This window comes from Ornithorhynchus anatinus, chromosome 16, assembly GCF_004115215.2.
Source record: "Ornithorhynchus anatinus isolate Pmale09 chromosome 16, mOrnAna1.pri.v4, whole genome shotgun sequence".
Classification (NCBI taxonomy): domain Eukaryota; kingdom Metazoa; phylum Chordata; class Mammalia; order Monotremata; family Ornithorhynchidae; genus Ornithorhynchus; species Ornithorhynchus anatinus.
In genome coordinates this window covers 17,658,518-17,678,924 of record NC_041743.1, presented here as the reverse complement: position 1 = coordinate 17,678,924, position 20,407 = coordinate 17,658,518, and the positions used below count along the sequence as shown (strand labels likewise).

Here is a 20,407-nt window from a genome sequence, read left to right as displayed (position 1 = left end):
TCTTCCTGTGTCTAGAAAAAGTTCAGATAGTGTAACCACAACCCGCTACCATTTTTCACGTACTGAACCTTGACTCATCTGTCTTCATTGGCTCCGTGCTCATCCTTTCAGTTCTGATTTCATTGCAAGGCAGAGGCTCAGTCCAGAAGCTTAATTTTGATGCAAAGTCTGAGCAACTTAGGCATGAAGCTTTTGAGATTCAGACCTGAACTTCGACATCGTTTCCACTTAAGGACAGTTCTTTGGCTGCGCTAAGGTCCACTACATACAGGGCCTGTCAGTTTTTTTTGAGCCTACCTCTGGGTAACCCAATCTTTTCCAAGGACTGCTTGAGAAAAGCCACCTCTGTCTCAATTATTGCCGGTCAGGAGGCTGGTCTGTCTCCTCTGATGGACTCCCCAGGATTTACTGCTCTGTCATGTTGTTTGCAACTAGACTTAATTGTGCCTTTGAATAATAATAATAATGGTATTTGTTAAAAGCTTACAAATGTACCAAGTACTGTTCTAAGCACTGGAGTAGATACAAGGTAATCAGGTTGCCCCACATGGGGCTCACGGTCTTAATCCCCATTTTACAGCTGAGGTAACTGAGGCACAGAGAAGTGAAGTGGCTTGCCCATGGTCACACAGTAAGCAAGTGGTGGAGCTGGGATTAGAACCCACATCCTCTGACTCCCAAGCCCGTGCTCCTTCCACCAAATCATGCTGCTTCTCTATAATTATGGCATTTGTTAAGAGCTTACTATGTGCCAAGCACTCATCTAAGCACTGGGGTAGGTACAAGGTAATCAGGTTGTCCCACGTGGGGCTCACAGTCTTAATCCCCATTTAACAGATGAGGTAACTGAAGCACAGAGAAGTTAAGTGGCTTGCCCAAGGTCACGCAGCAGACTAGTGGCAGAGCCGGGATTAGAACCCAGGTCCTCTGACTCTCAAGCCCATGCTCTTTCCACAAAGCCACACTGCTTAATGCATTTTGCTCTTCTGGCTTGAGATTGCCTCTTTTCAGCTTTCCAGGTCACAGCAGCTTGGATAAGTGCTCAATAATGAATAATGAATAATGAATGCTGTTATTCATTCTCCTCACGGGGCCTGCCTAGTAGAGTTGCGCTGTTACTAGAATTGCTTCAGTGCTGGTGAGCTGACTTTGATCCCCAGCCTCGTGGTGGTTTCTATAGTCCTGCCATTTGATTTTTGGCATGATAATAATGATGATGGTTTTTGTTAAGCGCTTACTATGTGCCCAACACTGTTCTTCATAGGTGACTGGTGAAACTGCTTCATGAGCTAATTGTAAGCTCATTATGGGCAGGGAATGTCTGTTAATTATTACATTGTACTCTCCCAAGCACTTTATACAGAGCTCTGCATGCAGTAAGGACTCAATAAATATGATTGAGTGGATGAATGAATGAATGGATGTATCTTCTTTAGTTGGCCCAGCTCTCACAGGCCTATGGAAGGTGTCTTTGGTCCTCTTCCGAAATTGCCATTCAGAACCAGTGATTTCCATTGCCAGAAATTTCTAAAGGATATCCATTTCCCTGCCCATCAAACAGTAACTCCTCACCATAGAGTTTAAGATATCAGCGTTTTCCTTCTTCCTTGTCCACTCTCATCTCTCTCTACCTCCCAGCTCACATTCATCACTCCTCCCAAGCTTACCTTTTAACTCTACTTTCAGTTTTGGCTTCCCCATGTCCAGCTCATTGTTCACACCCTCCCCCTTGCTTTAGACGCCATAAAATCCCCCAAAGTATATCTCACACCATCTATCAGGCCCTCTTAAAAATTATCTACTCCAGGAGGCATTCCCCATTACACCTCCATTGCTCTGGCCATGTTATCCCTACATCTACCCTTAGTCCTTTTACATTGTTGTTTTATTGATATTTTCATTTATTGCCCAGTTTAATTATAATCAGTTTACATCTTTTTTCTTACTTTTGTTCCTGTTGTACATCTGCAATCTCCATCTGCTCGTGTACCCATTAGACTGCAAATTCCTTGTGGAGGAACATGTGATTCCTCAACCCCTATTTGTCTGCTTTGTGACCTTGGACAAGTCACTTAACACTCCATTTCTGTTACCTCATCTGTAAAATGGGTATTGCGACTGTGAGCCCCATGTGTGACAGGGACTGTGTCCAACCCGATTGGCTTGTGTCTATGTCAGTGCTTAGTACAGTGTCCGGCACATAGTAAGCACTTAACAAATACCATCACCAATATACCTCCTAGATGCCAGGGAGACCTAGACACCCTACAGAATATACACCCAGATCTTGCAGCAGTTTCATTAGTGTCGCCAACCACGCTCAACATCAAATGGCAGGACCGGGCAGGGAGATCAAAAACAAGGTTCTGGAATATAGTCAGCTCCCCAGCTTCAGATCAATGTTCACCCCAACTGACCGCCATTAAGTGGGACATGTGAGGAAAATGGATGAGTAGGAACCCCAGTAGCTGCTGTATGGGGAACTGAGAGGTTACCGTGAGACAGGAGGGCAGAAGAAACATTTGGATGGCAAAGTGCAGTCACAAACAATTGGGACTCATTAGTGAAGTATTGGGAGCTTACTCTGGCAGACAGACCAAATTGGTGGGCAATAATTGGGTCAAGGGCTGCTTTCCTCGAGCAAAAGACGGGGATGCCAAGCGGCAGACTAAACCAGAGACAGGCCCCGTGGGAGACAAACCCATTAGAATGGCAAGAACCACGAGTTATTTGTAAGTGGCGTACCAAGGAACACTTTCAGCACACATGCCCCGAGTGCCATCAATGTCTCATTCAATGTTCAACTCCCCTCAGTCATCTTGCCCATCTCTCATTCTCAATCAAATTTCCTCAGTGATATTTCTGTATAGAATTGTGCTTAAGATATTTCTTCACATTGTTTTGAAATTTCATTTGGGACAATTTTTGCAGAATTGCAATCCTGTACTCACATTTGGCCTAATGTCTTGGGTGGAACTGATGCAGACAGTTCAGTCTGCCTTTGGACTGAGCCCTTTACTCAGTCCAGCCCAGGGAGTTGGCTCAGGCAAGACTTGTCCCAGTCGTTTGAGAAAGAACTCCCTATGCTGGGAGCTACCAAAGCTCCAGTACTTTGTGGAAAGAGCATAGGCCCCCAAAGTCAGAGGACCTGGGTTCTATCCCCAGCTCTGCCACTTGCCTGCTGTGTGACCTTGATCAAGTCTCTTAACTTCTCTCTGTCTCCGTTTCCTCATCTGAAAAATGGGAATGAAATAACTGCTCTTTCTCCTTCTCAACTGTGAGTCTCATGTGGTACAGGGAATGCATTCAACCTGGTTAACTTGTGTCTACCCCAGGCCTTAGAGCAGTACGTGGCATACAGACACCATCATTATTAATTATTATCATTATTAGAAATCAATATCTGTCTTTCCCTCTAGACTCTAAATTCCTTGTGGGCATTGATTGTGTCTACCAGCTCCATTATATTCTACTCTTCCAAGTTTTTAGTACAGTGCTCTGCACTTGATGCATAAAATTGATTGATTGATTGTTGACTTCTGGACATCTGGTCAGAGGCTTTGCTCTGTGACTCTGGGACAGTGTGGCTTTTCACCTATTACAGGGAAGACTTTTCCAGTTCCAGTGAATCCTGGACTTGTCTTGTGTATCCTTGAAAACTTTCTCTGAAATAGGGAATGAGCAAACATCCCTTGCTACCCCATGAGAAGCCGCTTCTTGAGTAGCCCAGGTAACCTCCTCAACTTATACATGTCCGGGCTCTCCTAAAGTCACAGTGGTGTCTATCCGTCGTATTTATTGAGCGCTTGTTGTGTGAGGTACACTGTACTAAGCATTTGGGAGGGAACAGTATAACAGAGCTGGTAGACATGTTCCCTGCCCACAAGCAGATTATGGTCTAGAGAGGGAGACAGGCATTAATATGAATAAATATGAATATATGAACAAATATGAACATAAATATGTTACAGATATGTGCATAAGTTCTGTGGGGTTGAGGGAGGTGTGAAAAAAATGATCAAATCCCAGCGTGAGGGTGACACAGAGGGAATAGGAGAAGATGAATTGAGGACTTAGTCAAGGATGGCCTTTTAGGGGAGATATGCTTTCAGGAAGGCTATTGAAGGTGGGGAAAATAATAGAAGTAGAGGTCTAGTAATTTCTTCATTATTTCTTGTTCTCTTGGAGCTTCAGAACCAGGTTAGAAGGTCCAGTCAAAGTGCCCTGTGCAGGCAAGGCAGGGCTACGGCTTGGCAATCTCTGTGGTGGTTTGAAACCTGTAGAGCATTTCACTTTTTCACTCAAAGTTGCCTGCAGGAACATCTTGGTCCAAACTCCACTCCCTGCCATGCCTTCAAAGCTCTTGAGAAAAGTTAGATTTTTTTTTTCCTCCCCATGGTAGGCTTACCTCTAAGGAGTTGGTCTCTGTGTTGACTTTATACAAAAAGTAACTCTAACATTTAAAGTTAAACCTAACTTGGAAGTATACATAATAGACATTCTTACATATCCTTACTATGTGCTTGGCCAACTTTTAACTGCATATTTTTGGCTGAAAATATATGAAGAGTATAATTAGGAAAGCTGTAAAAATACATTTGACACAGTTGAGCAGTCAATGTTCTGGTAGTCAAATAAATTAAGGAAGGAATAGTCAGCTAATTTATAATGCATGGCCCAAAACTTTATCACATAGACCACAAATTATTGAATTTCTATTATTTTAATATATAAATATTCCATTAATACTCTTTCAGTGCTTTTATCAGTAAATGCCAATGTCAATATAGCAACTTCATTTCATTGTGCTTCACATACTATGACATTTTCTGTTGTTACTCACCTTGTATTTTCATTGTTGTTTTAGGATCACCAAACAATTTTAAGAGCGTGGGCTGTTAAAGATTTCGCTCCAAATTGCCCTTTGTATGTTCAGATATTAAAGCCAGAAAATAAATTCCACATCAAATTTGCTGGTAAGTTCTGTCTTCCAAAAGACATTTTCCTTTTGCGAACACCCACACTGAGACAACTTTTAGAGAAGAGAATTGGCTTTGAAACTCAGAACATTCCTGGAAAAATAGACTAAGAGGAGAAATTGACTTGTATTTTTAATGATTCTCTCATTTTTTTAACAAGAATAACTTTCCTCACTATAGAGGACATTTGAAATTAGGAAGGCCTTTGCTTTTAACAATTTTACATGTGATTTTAGTTTTAAAACTCTAATAAGATGAAGAATATGCATGAGATTATTCCAAAATAGAGTAATTCTCTAAGATATTTATCCTTACTCCAACTGGCAAACACTGATAGCAATATCATCATTTTGTCCAAATGTACTTTTAAAAATGATTTTTTAATTTGAAATATATACTTATGGACCTCAAATAAAATGTTTATTTTAAAAAGTAAAGGAAAATATATTTAGAAATTAGACAATAATTATGATATTTATTAAATGCTTGTTGGGTCAAACCTTGGATTAGATACAGGGTAATCAGATGAGACTATTCATATTCCTGTAAGCACTTGGTATTGACCCCACCCTCAGCCCCATAGTACTTATGTACATATCGTTATACCCTGCCATTTCCCCTATCTGTAATTTATTTAATGTTTGTCTTCCCTTCAAGATTATAAGCAACTTGTAGGCGGGATTTTCCTGCCAATTCACAGTAAACACGTAACGAATACCACTGATTGATTGCTCGGTCGATAATAATGTTGGTATTTGTTAAGCGCTTACTATGGGCAAAGCACTGTTCTAAGTGCTGGGGTAGATAACAGGGTAATCAGGTTGTCCCACGTGAGGCTCACAGTTAATCCCCATTTTACAGATGAGGTAACTGAGGCCCAGAGAAGTTAAGTGACTTGCCCACAGTCACACAGCTGACCAGTGGCAGAGCTGGGAGTCGAACTTATGACCTCTGACTCCGAAGCCCAGGCTCTTTCCACTGAGCCACGCTGCTTCCCCAATTGATTGGTGTACGATACAGGGCTCACAATCTAAGAGGGGTTGAGAGCAGGCTCTTATCCCCATTTTACAGATGAGGAAACTGAGGCCCTGAGAGATTCAGTGACTTGCCCAAGGTCTCACAACAGAGATAGGAGAAGTCTGCTCCTTGCTAAAATCCCTCTGGAACTTTGTGGGCACATCAGGTATGAGCTCTGAATGCAATTTGTGCTTTTTCCCTGCTGGACCCAATTGAGCTGCAATTTGGAATTGCAGTTGGAATTTGAACTGAGATAGGGGAGCCCTTCTTTTCCCCTCCTGGACCCAGCTGGACTGCAGATTTTTCACTCTGCACAGTTCAAAACAAAAACCTGACTTGGAAAGCACTGGGCTGGCACACTGCACCAGCCTCATGGCCACCAATCTCTAAGGGATTCACCAAATGCCATCTTCTCTGTCCATAAAAGTGCTACATCTCATTGCCTCTCAAAGGTATAATAGTATGCATATATCTATACATATATAGATACATTTCTATAAATATCTCAATTCAGAGTACAACACCGGAACTTATTACATTTGAAAAGAAAACTTGAAAAAAAAATGTGGTTTCCCTGACTAATTCCCCCCGGTAATGCATCACTTATACCCCTCAGTCTATAACCCCTAAACTTTTAGGGACTCATTCCCCCCCCAACAGCACTTAGATATCTCCATACTTAGTTGCTTCTCAGTTGCTATTTTATTTTAGAAGCTCTTTTAGAAGCAGAGTGGTGTACGTGGTGTAGAGTACGGGCCTGGGAGTCAGAAGGTCATGGGTTCCAATCCTGGCTTTGTCACCTGTCTGCTGTGTGAGCTTGGGCAAGTCACTTACTTCTCTGGGCCTCAATTACCTCATCTGTAAAATGGAGATTGAGACTGGGAGCCCTATGTGGGACAGGGGCTGTGTCCAACCCGACTTGCTTGTATCCACCACAGCACTTAGTACAGTGCCTGGTACATAGTAAGTGCTTAACAAATACCATAATAATTATAATAATAATTATTATCTGTCTCCTTCACTAGATTGTAAACTCTCTGAGGCCAGATATCATGTCTACTTATCCTACTGTACTCACCAAAATGCTTAGTAGAGTGTTATGTACATAGTAAGCACTCAATAATGCTCAATAAATGCACAGAGAAACATAGATAAAGAAGTGGAAAGGCCAAAGAGAAGCAGTGTCACCTAGTGGATAAAGAACAGGTCCGGAAGTCACAAAGACCTGGCTACTAATCCCAGCTCTGCCATTTATCTGCTATGTCACCTTGAGCAAGTCACTTCACTTCTCTGGGCCTCAGTCACCTCACCTGTAAAATAGGGGTTCAGATGGTGAGCCCCATGTGGGACAGGGACTAAGTCCAACCCAGTTTGCTTGTTTACTAAACCCTAGCATTTAGTAAAGTGCCTGGCACATAGTAAGCGCTTAACAAACACCATTTAAAAAAACATCAAAAACTGATGGATGGATTGATTGATTGAGTAGAGCCTAAAATGGCCAATCCCGTCCGATTCCAGTACTCTCCCAGTGAAGATTGAAAGTTTCTTTGGCTCTGTCCCAATGCCAAACAGCTGATGTGATGGTAAACCCAAGCCGGAAATCCACTATCAATCAATCAATTCATCAATCCATCATATTTATTGGGCACATACTGTGTGCAGGGCACTGTACTAAGCGCTTGGGAGTGTATAATGTAATAATATAGCAGACACATTCCCTGCCCACAGTGAGCTTACAGTCTAGAGGGGGAGACAGACATTAATATAAAGAAATAAATTATGGATATGTACATATGTGCTGTGAAGCAGATGTGTGTGTGGGAGGGTGTGAATAAAGGGAGTAAAGCAGGGCAACTCAGAAGGGAGTGGGAGAAAAGGAAATGAAGGCTTAGTCAGGGAAGCCCTCTGGCAGGAGTTGTGCCCTCAGTACAATTTAAAGGTGGGGAGAGTAATCTTTGCCTTGCAAGGCAATTTTGGTTTTCACTGCTTTTAGTTTTCCAGGTTCACCTGAGATGGTGCCTAGCTGAGATAATTGAGAGTGGCATGGGGGCCGGGCAGAAGGGAGTATGAGATGACATCTAACCCAGAAGGAATAATTGGGAGGAGACCAGTAGGAAAAGAGTAGGGGGACTTAGCAGAAGGGATTCAGGAAACCAGGTAGAGAGGAGTGGTGGGGGGCTGAGTAGGGTGAAGGAAATTGTAGACAAGGGCTGGGCTGGGGAGGGGAGGAGGGTGTAATCTGGGGAAGAAGATAGGAAAAAAGGAGTGGGAGCACGTTAACAAGGGAGTAAGAGGAAGCCAAGAGGAGGAGGAAGAGAGGGAGGCTGACCAAACTAAAGTGTGGGGCTGCGGAATAATAATGTTGGTATTTGTTGAGCGCTTACTATGTGCCGAGCACTGTTCTAAGCGCTGGGGTAGACATAGGGGAATCAGGTTGTCCCACGTGGGGCTCACAGTCTTAATCCCCATTTTACAGATGAGGGAACTGAGGCACAGAGAAGTTAAGTGACTTGCCCACAGTCACACAGCCGACAAGTGGCAGAGCTGGGATTTGAACTCATGAGCCCTGACTCCAAAGCCCGTGCTCTTTCCACTGAGCCACGCTGCTTCCCCAAGTGGTGAAGAGGCCTCACAGGGAAGAGAAATGGGAAAGAACTTCAAAACCTGATTGAATCCCAGCTATTTCTATTACGTGTAAGGTTGTCATCCTACTACCTATTTGCAGGCTTTTGATTAATGATGACAAAGTATCAGTCAATCAATCAATCAGTGATATTTACTGAATGCATAATATGTGCAGAGCACTGAACTAAGTGCTTGGGACCATATAGTACAACAATTACCAGTTAGGATACAGCATGGCCTAGTGGAAAGAGCACAGTTTGGGAGTCAGAGGTTGTGCCACTTGTCTGCTGTGTGACCCTAGGCAAGTCACTTCACTTGTCAGTGCCTCAATTACCTCATCTGTAAAATGGGGATTAAGAGTGTGAGCCTCATGTGGGACAGGGATTGTATCCAACCTGATTACCTTGTATCTACCCCAGCACTTAGAACAATGCTTGGCACATAGTAAGCACTTAACAAATACAATTATTATTATTACTAACTGACAGGTTCCCTGCCCACAATAAGCTTACAGTCTAGATGGGGAGACAGATATTAATATGAAAAGTAATTTAAAATACATAATTTAGAGTGTTGCAGTTTAATCAACATATCTCAGCCCTAGCCATCTGCATAGTAGTCAATCTAGGTTAGTGAGACATTGCCTTAAGATGAAACTCTTTTACGGTAAGGTTACTCTGCCTTTCCCTAAATATAAACTTATGTGAATTTGCAGTTGTGTTTGCAGTTGCTGGGGACTAATCACAGAAATATTCACTCTTTAATAATCACTTTGCTTTGGGCTTTTGTCCACTGTGTGACATTGGTGAGAATATCTCACCCAAAGTAAGTTGTTTTATTTTGTTTCATTCCTAAAATTACACAAATAATTATTCCTCTTATAATTTGAAAAGTCTTTCCTCCTTCTGCTCACGTAATAATGATAATAATGTGTTAAGTGCTTACTCTGTGCCAGTCACTGTACTAAGCACTGGGGTAGATACAAGAGAATTGGGTTGGACACAGTCCCTTTCCCACATTGGGGCCCCAGTCTTAATCCCCGTTGTACATATGAGGTAACTGAGACACAGAGAAGTGAAGTGACTTGCCCCAGGTCACGCAACAGGCAAGTGTCAGAACTGGAATTAGAGCCCAGCTCCTTCTGACTCCCAGGCCCGTTCTCTATCCACTAGGTCATGCTGCTTATCTCAGGTATGGGGGAACTCTCTGCTTTGCTAGAAGAGTTTTCATTCATCAAATGAATAGTTTTAGCAATAATGTTGGTATTTGTTAAGCGCTTACTATATGCAGAGCACTGTTCTAAGTGCTGGGGTAGATACAGGGTAATCAGGTTGTCCCACGTGAGGCTCACAGGTAATCCCCATTTTACAGATGAGGTAACTGAGGCACAGAGAAGTTAAGTGACTTGTCCACAGTCACACAGCTGACAAGTGACAGAGCCGGGAGTCGAACCCATGACCTCTGACTCCGAAGCCCAGATTCTTTCCACTGAGCCACGCTGCTTCCCCAAGTTTCAAGTCCCTTTTCAGACTTGTTTTAGTCTCAAAAACAAATATTTTAATTGGATAAATTGTTAATGAGATTTATAGAACATAGATAATAGAAATCAAATACCCCATTGATGTGCGGCTATTATCATGCATTCAATCCAAAATGTATTTCTGTTGCTGCATCTTTTGCAAACATATGCAGTTCATTACTTTAAAAATGAGGTCACGCTAAACCATATGTCTTTCCTCAAATAAGATCCCACTGAAGAATATTTTATTACTAGGAAATCCTATCTGAAGAAGCCACACTGTTAGCATGAGAAACAAGAACAACCCCACAGCACTTGTGTATATATGTACATATTTATAATTCTATTTATTTTATTAATGCTGTGTATATATCTATAATTCTATTTATTTATATTTATGCCATTGATGCCTGTTTACTTGCTTTGTTTTATTTTGTTGTCTTTCTCCCCCCTTCAAGACTGTGAGTCCATTGCTGTGTAGGGATTGTCTCTATTTGTTGCTGAATTGCACTTTCCAAGCACTTAATACAGTGCTCTGCACACAGTAAGCGCTCAATAAGTACGATTAAATGAATGAATGAAGAACAGCTAAATTAGTTCCTTTTATCTTTTTTGTACTAAAACTAGGTAGGTATTATGGAGGGGGTAAATTTATTGTATTTATAATATTGATAGCAGGTACATAAATATGTAATTAATATGTCTGCCTTAAGCCTATAATTCCATAAACATATATTCATTCATTAAATCGTATTTATTAAGCATTTACTGTGTGCAGAGCACTGTACTAAGCACTTGGGAAAGTACAGCATAGCAATAAACAGTGATATTCCCTGCCCACAGTGAGCTCACAGCCTAGAGGGGGGTGAGAGGTCAATACAAATAAATAAAATTAGAGATATGTACATAAGTGCTGTGGAGCTGGGAGTGGGGAAAAGCAAATGGAGCAAGTCACGGAGACACAGAAGGGAGTGGGAGATGAGGAAAAGTGGGGCTTAGTTGGGAAGGCCTTTTGGAGCAGATGTGCCTTCAATAAGGATTTGAAGAGGGGGAGAGTAATTGTCTGTTGGATTTGAGGAGGGAGGGCATTCCAGGCCAGAGGTGGGACATAGGAGGTGGTACAGGGGTCGGCGGCGAGACAGGCAAGATTGGGGCACAGTGAGAAGGTTAGCACTAGAGGAGTGAAGTTTGTGGGCCGGGTCGTAGTAATAGAGCGAATTCCCAAATCAGAAAATCATAAAAATACAACGATTTTATTGAAATTATTTTTCGGAAGAACACTTGGAGGGCTTAACTTTTAATTTTATAGACTGCTTTTTTCAAAATGTATTCTACTTGGGTTTGAGCAAGCTCGCTAGCATGACTGAAGTGATAATCTCAGTATCACACCATTAAGATCATCTACTGGAACTGTACCTTGTACATTTCTACAGTAGTTGTAATTTACTAGATCAGTGTACACAGATGGATACAGTCTCACCACTGACAGTATCGTCAGGGAAGAATGACCCCACGTATTTTGTATGGCAAAAATTTTATTGTATTGAGTTCTCTATTTTTTTTCCTCCAGAAACAGAAGCCTCCCTGTTTCACACATACACACAAAAAGATAAGATTTAGTAAGAATCCAAAGGCACATTCACACAGCCCTTGAGACATCTGGAAAAGAAAAGCACTCTATGAGCTGTTTGGGTAAATTTGCATATTTGCCTAAGGCATTTTGAGCATACATTTGTTATTCTAATTTTCTTACAGCAGTGTACTCTCCCAAAGGCTTAGAACAGTGCTCCACACACAGTAAAGCACTCAATAAGTACTACTGATTGATTGATCACAAGAGAGTTGAAAGGCAAAACCCTTTTGCTGCATCTTTAATAATATAGGGATTTTGTGAATGGTAAGTGGAATGTAATGAATGGGGAATTTTTTTTACTTTTAAACCAGTTTTTCTTTGCAGAGAAATTACTTGAACATTTAATGATTAGTGAATCAATGGTGTTTGTTGAGCACTTATTTTGTGCAAAGCACTGTATGGAGCACCTGGGAAAGTACAATACAACAGAATTAGCAGACATGTTCCCTGCCCATAATGATTTTGCGAAGTCAATATTCAGTCTCTCCCTGTGGTTTGCATTTTCTCAGGATGATGACTTTGTTTCAAAGTCAAAAAAAATTATCCACAGTTTTCTCTTATTGGCTTAATGGATATAGAGTATGGGCCTGGAAGTCAGAAGGGCCTGTGTTCTAATCCCGACACCACCACATGTCAGCTCTCTGACCCTTGGGCAAATCACTTCCCTTCTCTGGGCCTCAGTTACCTCATCTGTGAAATGGGAATTTAGACTGTGAGCCCCATGTGGGACAGGGACTGTGTCCAACCTGATTGACTTGTATCTACTCCAGGTTTTAGAACAGTGCTTGGCACATATAAAGTGCTTTGCAAGTATCATTATTATCATTATTATTATTATTATTTCCCCCATACAGCTTTAATATTTAAAAGCCATATTACCAATAACACTGCCTATCCAGAGGACCCATTGAGGATTTTAAGCTCAAATACATCAAAAACAGAGAACCATCAACTCTACACAAAACCAATATGTGAACTAAAAGTGAAGCAGTGTATCTGCCCGATTCTTGTACATTTATTGTCATCTCTAATCACTATTCCTAGCTTTCTGAAAACCTTGTGTACTTGCTTAGGGAGATGCTATATTTTGCCCCGGGATTATTTTTTGTCAGCTTTTCTAGTTCAGAAGGCAAGTGGCAGTACAGCTGTGGCTTTACTAAATCGATTCTACCAACACAATTAACAGTTGGGAGAGAAGAGACAAAGACAAATTATTTTCTCTGGTAATTGGCACTTACACGCTCCACACATGACAGAGGAATAATGACAATTCGGTAACTAGTGACAAATATAAATTCACAGCCTCAAAATAGCTTGAGTTCATTTTGAACCTCTTGTGATGCAATTGGGTGATTTAGGTGGGGTTTGACCCATTGCAAATGAACTCTCTGAAGCCACTTTGGGGAAAGATTAGCTTCCCACTATCAAATCTTGACAAGTCTCTCATTTCCCCTCCTCCAAATCATCCTTGCCTTCTTCAAGTTAAAAATCTAGTAATAAAGGCCAAACTGAACCTTCAGGAAAGTTTCTCCTTCCACACACCTTATAATAAGAAGCAAGAAAAGCAGCATGGCCTAGTAGAGAGTCCATGGGCCTGGGAGTCAAAAGGATCTGGGTTTTTTTAGGGTTTCTTTTATGATATTTGTTAAGCACTTACTATGTGCCAGACACTGTTCCAAGCACTGGGGTAGATACAAGGTAATCGGGTTGGACACAGTCCCACATAGAGCTCACAGTTTTAATCCCCATTTTGCACAGGAGGCAACTGAGGCACACAGAAGTTAAGTGACTTGCCCGAGGACACAGCAGACAGGTGGTGGAGCTAAGATTAGAATCTAAGTCCTAATGACTCCCTCGCCTGTACTCTATACACTAGAGGCTCCTTGCGCAAATCACTTTACTTCCCTGGGCCTCAGTTGCCACATCTATAAAATGGGGATTAAGACTGTGAGAATCCTATGGGACATGGCCTATGTCAAACTAGATTAGCTTGTATCTATCCCAGCAATAGTAACAGTGCCTGGCACAGAGAGGTAAAGTGACTTGCCCAAGGGGTCCCTATCGGATAGAGGACGGGCCTGGGAGTCAGAAGGATGTGGGTTCTAATCCTGGCTCCACCACTTGTCTGCTGCTTCCTTGGGTAAGTACCGTTTTTTAAAAATTTAGAGTCACAGTAGAATTCAAATTCCTCCTTAGTGCATTTTTTAAAGCAAGAGGAAAGAAGTGCAAGTTTTCCTGAATATTTGTTAATTCTGTGCTTCCCAAGAACCTACAAGAGGGCACTGCAAAAAGTAAGTGCTCAATAAATGCTACTCATTTCAGCTACCTGGAATTAAGCAATCCTGGTTCCCTGCCCCTCGCTTCTTCATAGTGCCTCACCTCAGTTCCGTCAGACTCATCTCCTGCCTGGAAATGAGGATGGCTTTCTGGGATTCCTAGCAGATTGCTCAAAATAATAATGATTAAGAACCAGCTAAACTAAACTCTACATCACAGGAAGAGAAGCAGGATATCCTAGTGGATGGAGTCTGGGCCTGGGAATCAGAAGGATATTGGTTCTAATCCTGGCTCCACCACTTGTCTGCTGTGTGATGTTGGGCAGGTCACTTCTCTTCTCCATCCCTCAGTTACCTCATCTGTAAAATGGAGATTAAGACTATGAACACTATGTGGGCCAGGGACTGCATCTAAGATGACTAACTTTTATCTACCCCAGCACTTAGTACAGTGCCTAGCATATAGTAAGTGCTTAACAAATACCATTAAAAGAAGCACATTGGGCAGTTGATCTGTTGTCAGTGTCACTCTCTGGTTCTCATTTTCCTCTCTCTTTTGGCCTATCCTTTATTTTCAGCAGAAGGGAGAAGAGGTAAAAACCAAACCAGTGCATTGTGGATACTCCTTTTAATGGTTTCTGTCATGGTTAGAATAGGAAGCTTTTGTTTCTCTCTGACTTTTATTTATTGGTGCTGTGACTCTCATCTAGTCTAGAACTGATGACTATTTTACAACTAAAAGAAAGTTTTGACTAAATTAAAACTTTTCTACTTTGATTTTTAAAGGTGCCTGAAAAAATATCTTTCACTCAGTAGAAAGTGGCACTTGTGGGCATGTAAAATGTTTCTATTTGCCATGAAAATGGATTGTTTTTTAGAAGTAATTCATTCAGCCATATTTATTAAGAGTTTACTATGTGCAGAACACTGCACTAAGTGCTCGGGAAAGTACGATACAGCAACAAAGAGTGACAATCCCTGCCAACAATGAATTCACAGTCTAGTGGGGGAGGAAGACACCAGTACAAATAAACAGACATCAATATAAATAAATAAAATTACAGATATATTCCTAAATCCTGTGGGGCAGGGAGACAGGGGAAGAGCAAAGGGGGCAATTCAGGGTGTTGCAAAAGGGAATGGGAGATGAGGAAAGGTGGAGCTTAGTCTGGGAAGTATTTAAAAATAATAGTAATAATAATGGTATTTGTTAAGCCCTTGCTCTGTGCCAAGTACTGTTCTAAGCGCTGAGGGAGATACAAGGTAATCAGGTTGTCCCACGTGGGGCTCACGGTCTTAATCCCCATTTTACAGATGAGAGTACTGAGGCATGGAAAATTTAAGTGATTTGCCCAAAGTCACACAGCTGATAAATGGCGGAGCCAGGATTAGAACCTACGACCTCTGATTCCCAAGCCTGTGCTCTTTCCACTAAGCCACACTGCTTCTCTAAAAGTATTTTAGGTAAAAATTGTTTGAATATGTGAATACTTGACAATATGATGATGACAATGTTTATTTTTGATGTAGTAGACTGCATTTCCTATGCCATGCTGTCCCAAAGGAAGTGCACTTTTTAAAAAAGCAATCGAGTTAGGTGAGGGTAAAATTGGCTTCAAATAGAGGCATTTAGGATTGAATTCTGAGGTAACTAGGCTTGACCAAGATGTTTAACTGTTTTAACTTGTCCAGATTTATTTATTAAACCTACGTGTTCCAGGCTTTGTACTAAGAGCTGGGGAAAATATGAGGATGAGAATTTAAGATAACCTCGGTACCCTAAGGAGCCCCCAGTTCAAGATGAGGGGAAGGGAAGATGTGTGGAGAGGATTGGCAGTGAACACAGAAGGAAGAATTGAAATAAAACAACCTGAAAAGACAAAGACAGCTATCAATTAAGTAAAAGTAGCCCAACATTGTGAATAAAGGAGGAGCAGTGTTTCAGGCTGTTAACCCCTCAGTTGGATATTTGAATGTTCATCTGTTAGCGCAGCCATGGGTTCTGAAAGTTGAGAAAGCACAGTGCTGCCACCGCCTCTTTATGCTGCACTGGGGCAAAGCATGATGGAAACCCAGATGGCCAAGAGAAGGGAGAGCTCTGGTATACCTCCTGAGCTGTGAGCCTCGGTGCTTTGGGACAGTAGGCTTCAGCCTTCTCTATCTCAGAAAATACTCGGCTTCTCTACCTGAAACACTGCAAACATTCCCACTAGGCATTGTTTTGGATAAGCATTAAGATTCTTCCACTGGGTCCAACTTTCTGTAAACAGAAACAAAATGGAGGAGTTGAGAAACTAGGTTCTGATCCCAACTCCACCCCTTGCCTGCTATGTGACCTGAGACAAGTCACTTAACTTCTCTGTGCCTCAGTTTCCTCATCTGTAAACTGAGGATTCAGTTCCTGCTCTCCATCTCATCTAGACTACAAGCCCCGTGTTGGACAGGCAGTATATCCAAACTGATTAACTTGTAGCAACCCCAGGAGTTGGCACATAATATGTACATAACAAATAATATGCTTATTATCATTATTATAAAAATGAGCTTTCTATTAATAAAATGAATTGAGCAGCATTCCACCTTCCCACCTTATGTTCCGCAAGGTTTTTACATCCTAGAAAAAAAGATGAATATAAAAGGGAGAATACATTAGCTGCTTCAAGACAATCAAGTTTTTCCTGCCTCTGCTAATTATTACCTTTCTCAGAATTATGTGTTTAATTATCTTGAAACATGTCAAATTATGCCTGTTGAGCATGCCTTTGCTTTTGAAAGCATTTTTTCAATCAATCCATCAGTCAGTGGTATTTATTGAACACTTATAGTGTGTAGAGTGTTTTATTAAGCATTTGGGAAAGTACAATTTAGCAGAGTTGATAGACATGATCCCTGCCCACAAGAAGCTTACACTCTATGGAGGAGATAGACAGGTTTTGTTACTGCTGTGGGCAAAAATAACACCAAAAGAAACAAAAATGATGTAGTTTATCTTTAAAAGGCATTAATCAATCTGTCATACTTATTGAGTGCTATGTGCACTTATTAAGTGCTTGAGAGATACAATATAAAAATTTGGTAGACATGTTTTTCCTTTTTTCTTTAAATGGTATTCAAGTGCTTACGGTGTACTGGGCACTGTACTAACCATAATATAAGATCTTTATATTGGTTGTTTACTATCTTTTAATGTTGCTCTACATACACATGCCTTGTAAAACACATTTGGGAAAACATTTACAAAAAACTTTTACAACCATCTACTTCAAAGGGATATTTGAACACTTTGGCTGAAAAAAAAAAATCCTAGATCATTTATCAGAGCACTGCCTGAAGATTGTCAAGCCAGTTTAATTCTGAATGACAGGACTTGGGTAAAATTTTAAGTAGAAGGTTTCTGACCCTCGGGTAGGTTAAGCCCTGGCATATGTCACTGCAGCAAGAATGTCCTTCCTTAGATATATCTGCCTAGAAAGATTGATTTAGGTGAAGTCTGCAGGAGAGATTTCTGAATGTTCCTTGTTTTTCATGATTGTATGTAGGCCAGAAATTCTACTCATCAAAATATACCTATGTTTCTCAGAAGTAGAAATCTTAAATCTTAAATAATATCATGAATGTGATAGAAGATATTTGTATTTGAAAACAGTTAACACCTGGCAACATCTCATATATATATTGGGGCTACTGTTCCTTACTGCTACCTGCTAAATCATATTTTTCAATTGTAGTCAAAATATAATGTCTAATTTTCTTCTCAGGACTATCAAATCATCCTTAGGAAGGAGAAATAAGCAAAATCAGTCTGGTCTTATAAGGGTAGCTATACTCAAATAAAGGTACAGAAAAGTTCAGAGAGCAATATTAGGGTCTCTCTTGTTTTCCCAAACCTTCCGAAAGCTTCTGACACCATTGACAGATGGTGCTGTTTTTATCTGGGGATGACAAAAGGGCACCAGCCCAACCTGAAACCCCCAGCTCATGCCTACTCCATCATTCTTTCATTCATTTGTATTTATTGAGCGTTTAATGTATACAGAACACTGTACTAAGCATTTGGAAAGTACAGTACAGAAATAGAGACAATGCCTGCCCACAATGGGCTCTCAGTCTACAGGACTCCCCTACCAACCTTTTTATTAACCGCTGTGTTTTCACTCCCAGAAAAGCCCTTTCTCCACCCACCATAAGCTCATGAGAGCACACACAATTATCTCAGATCCCTCCTTCTCATGACCACATGCAGGACCCATGGAAACTCTGCTTCCAATACCCCTTTTCCTTGGAGTACCCAAGAGCACACAAGAGCACTTTATTCAAGTTGTAGGGGCTTTTAAGACTTTTAAGGAGCTTAAAAAGTCTGTCTGCAAATGTGGGCAGTAAAATTTGAATCAACTCTGATTCCCAACACTTCCCGTCCTCTCCATCATTGAAAATATAAATAGCCGAGAATAAAGTTCACTCTTTATTATTAATAATAATAATAATAATAATGGTATTTGTTAAGCACTTCTATGTGCCAAGCACTGTTCTAAGTACTGGGGCAGATACAAGGTAATCAGGCTGTTCCACTTGTGTTTCACAGTCTTAATCCCCATTTTACAGATTAGATAACTGAGGCACAGAGAAGTTAAGTGACTTGCCCAAAGTCACACAGCTGACAAACAGTGACTGTGCCCACACCTGCATGCACAGTTTACAGGATCCAGTTGGACTTTAAGTCCAAACTCTTCTTGAACATAAATGTAGATGCGGTGTAGCCCCCAAATTGCACTTCTTTTGAACACATTCGCTGGGGAGGTAGAATAGCATAGTGGAGAGAACATAGGATTGGAAGTCAAGAGACCTGAATTTGAGTCTCAGCTCTACCACTGGTCTTCAGTGTGATGTCAGTTTCCCTTGTTGGGCCTCAGTTTCTTCATCTGTAAAATGGGGGTAAGATTGTGAGCTCCATGTGGAACGGGATGTGTGTCTGATCTCATTACCTTCTATGTACCCCAGCACGTAGAGGATAATAAGCACTTAATAAATGCCATAATCATAATACTAATACCTAGGTGAGTATTTGATGGATTGTAAACTCATTATGGGCAGAGAATGTGTCTATGTTGTTCTGTTGTACTTTCCCAAGTACATAGTACAGTATCCTTCACCCAGGAAGCACTCAATAAATGTGAATGATTGATCAATTGATTTATTAGTAGACCAGGGCTCTGGAAATTGCTAAACAAACTGTGGCTCTCTAGAGAAATGCATTAAGACTTTTAGGATACAGCCCAGTGGGATAGTTGGTTTCATTAGAATCAAAGAAACCCTGACTGACCATTTCCCCATCACTTTCAGTGCAAAGCACAGTTGTGTCCTTGGTCTGGTCCTATTCAATTTATTTTATACTACCCTGCTCAAGGATGTCACGAGAGATCTGCAAGCTGTGGCCCGAGTATGCTTGCAATCCCTTACAGAAACTTTCCAGCTCAAAGTAAAGAACATTATCCCAAGTCTTTGAGCCAGTAGCTCAAAGGAGTAGCTCAAATGGAGGCCCATTTCCCAGAAGACAGGGAGAGGATGATGATGATGAACCCCAGTGCTTTTGTCTGACAGTCTGTAGAAACCAGGAGTCATGTATCACGTACCAGCCGTCATCTGGGAAATCCAATCCAACTGGATGTTTTCATCCTCGACATAGAACTTGATGCAGTCACTGGATTCTACTTCTTAGGCAACGGGCGGTCCAGTGATGCTTGGCTAGAGAAAGAGGCAGAAAACAGAAGCAGAAGGGGTCAGGCCTTCAGAAAGCTGCAAGATGGTGGGGTGATAAAGGAGAATCATGCTTCATATGAACATCCTAAATTTCTTCCACCTTGAAATATGTGCTGGACTGCATCTAGGCTGTAAGGTCGTTGAAGGCAGGGAATGTGTCTGATGTAGTGTACTCTCCTAAGCACTTAGTACAGTGCTCTTTACACAGTAAGTGCTCAATAAATATGATTGACTGACTGATCTACTGGAAAGATAACTTCATTATGGTTGTATATGTTTGTACACAGCAGCAGCAGCACAGGGGTCCTGCACACAGAACACCAGTACGTTACTTAAAGTACACATGTAACAAAACCCAGACACTAGGCACAATCCTGTCTCTGCCACTTGTCTGCTGAGTGACCTTGGACAGGTCACTTCACTTCTCTGTGCCTCCATTACCTGAACTGTGAAATGGAGATTAAGACTGTGAGCCCCATGTGGGACAGGGACTGAGTCCATCCCAATTTGTTTATATCCACCCCAACAGTACAGTGCCTGGTACATAGTAAGCACTTAATAAATACCACAGTTATCATTACTCTTCTTATTATTAGAAAGT

The 20,407-nt window shown here is 41.3% G+C and overlaps 1 protein-coding gene across 7 annotated transcripts in view; it reads left to right on the top strand.

Annotated features, from left to right (window-relative positions):
* Window positions 1-20,407, top strand: part of KCNT2 (potassium sodium-activated channel subfamily T member 2) — a 397,559-nt gene that overhangs the window by 249,702 nt on the left and 127,450 nt on the right. For all 7 annotated transcript variants that reach the window (XM_029081285.2, XM_029081284.2, XM_029081282.2 and 4 more), the window contains one exon: window positions 4,868-4,976. In XM_029081285.2, the coding sequence (XP_028937118.1) occupies window positions 4,868-4,976 (109 nt within the window). The remainder of the gene's footprint in view (window positions 1-4,867; window positions 4,977-20,407) is intronic.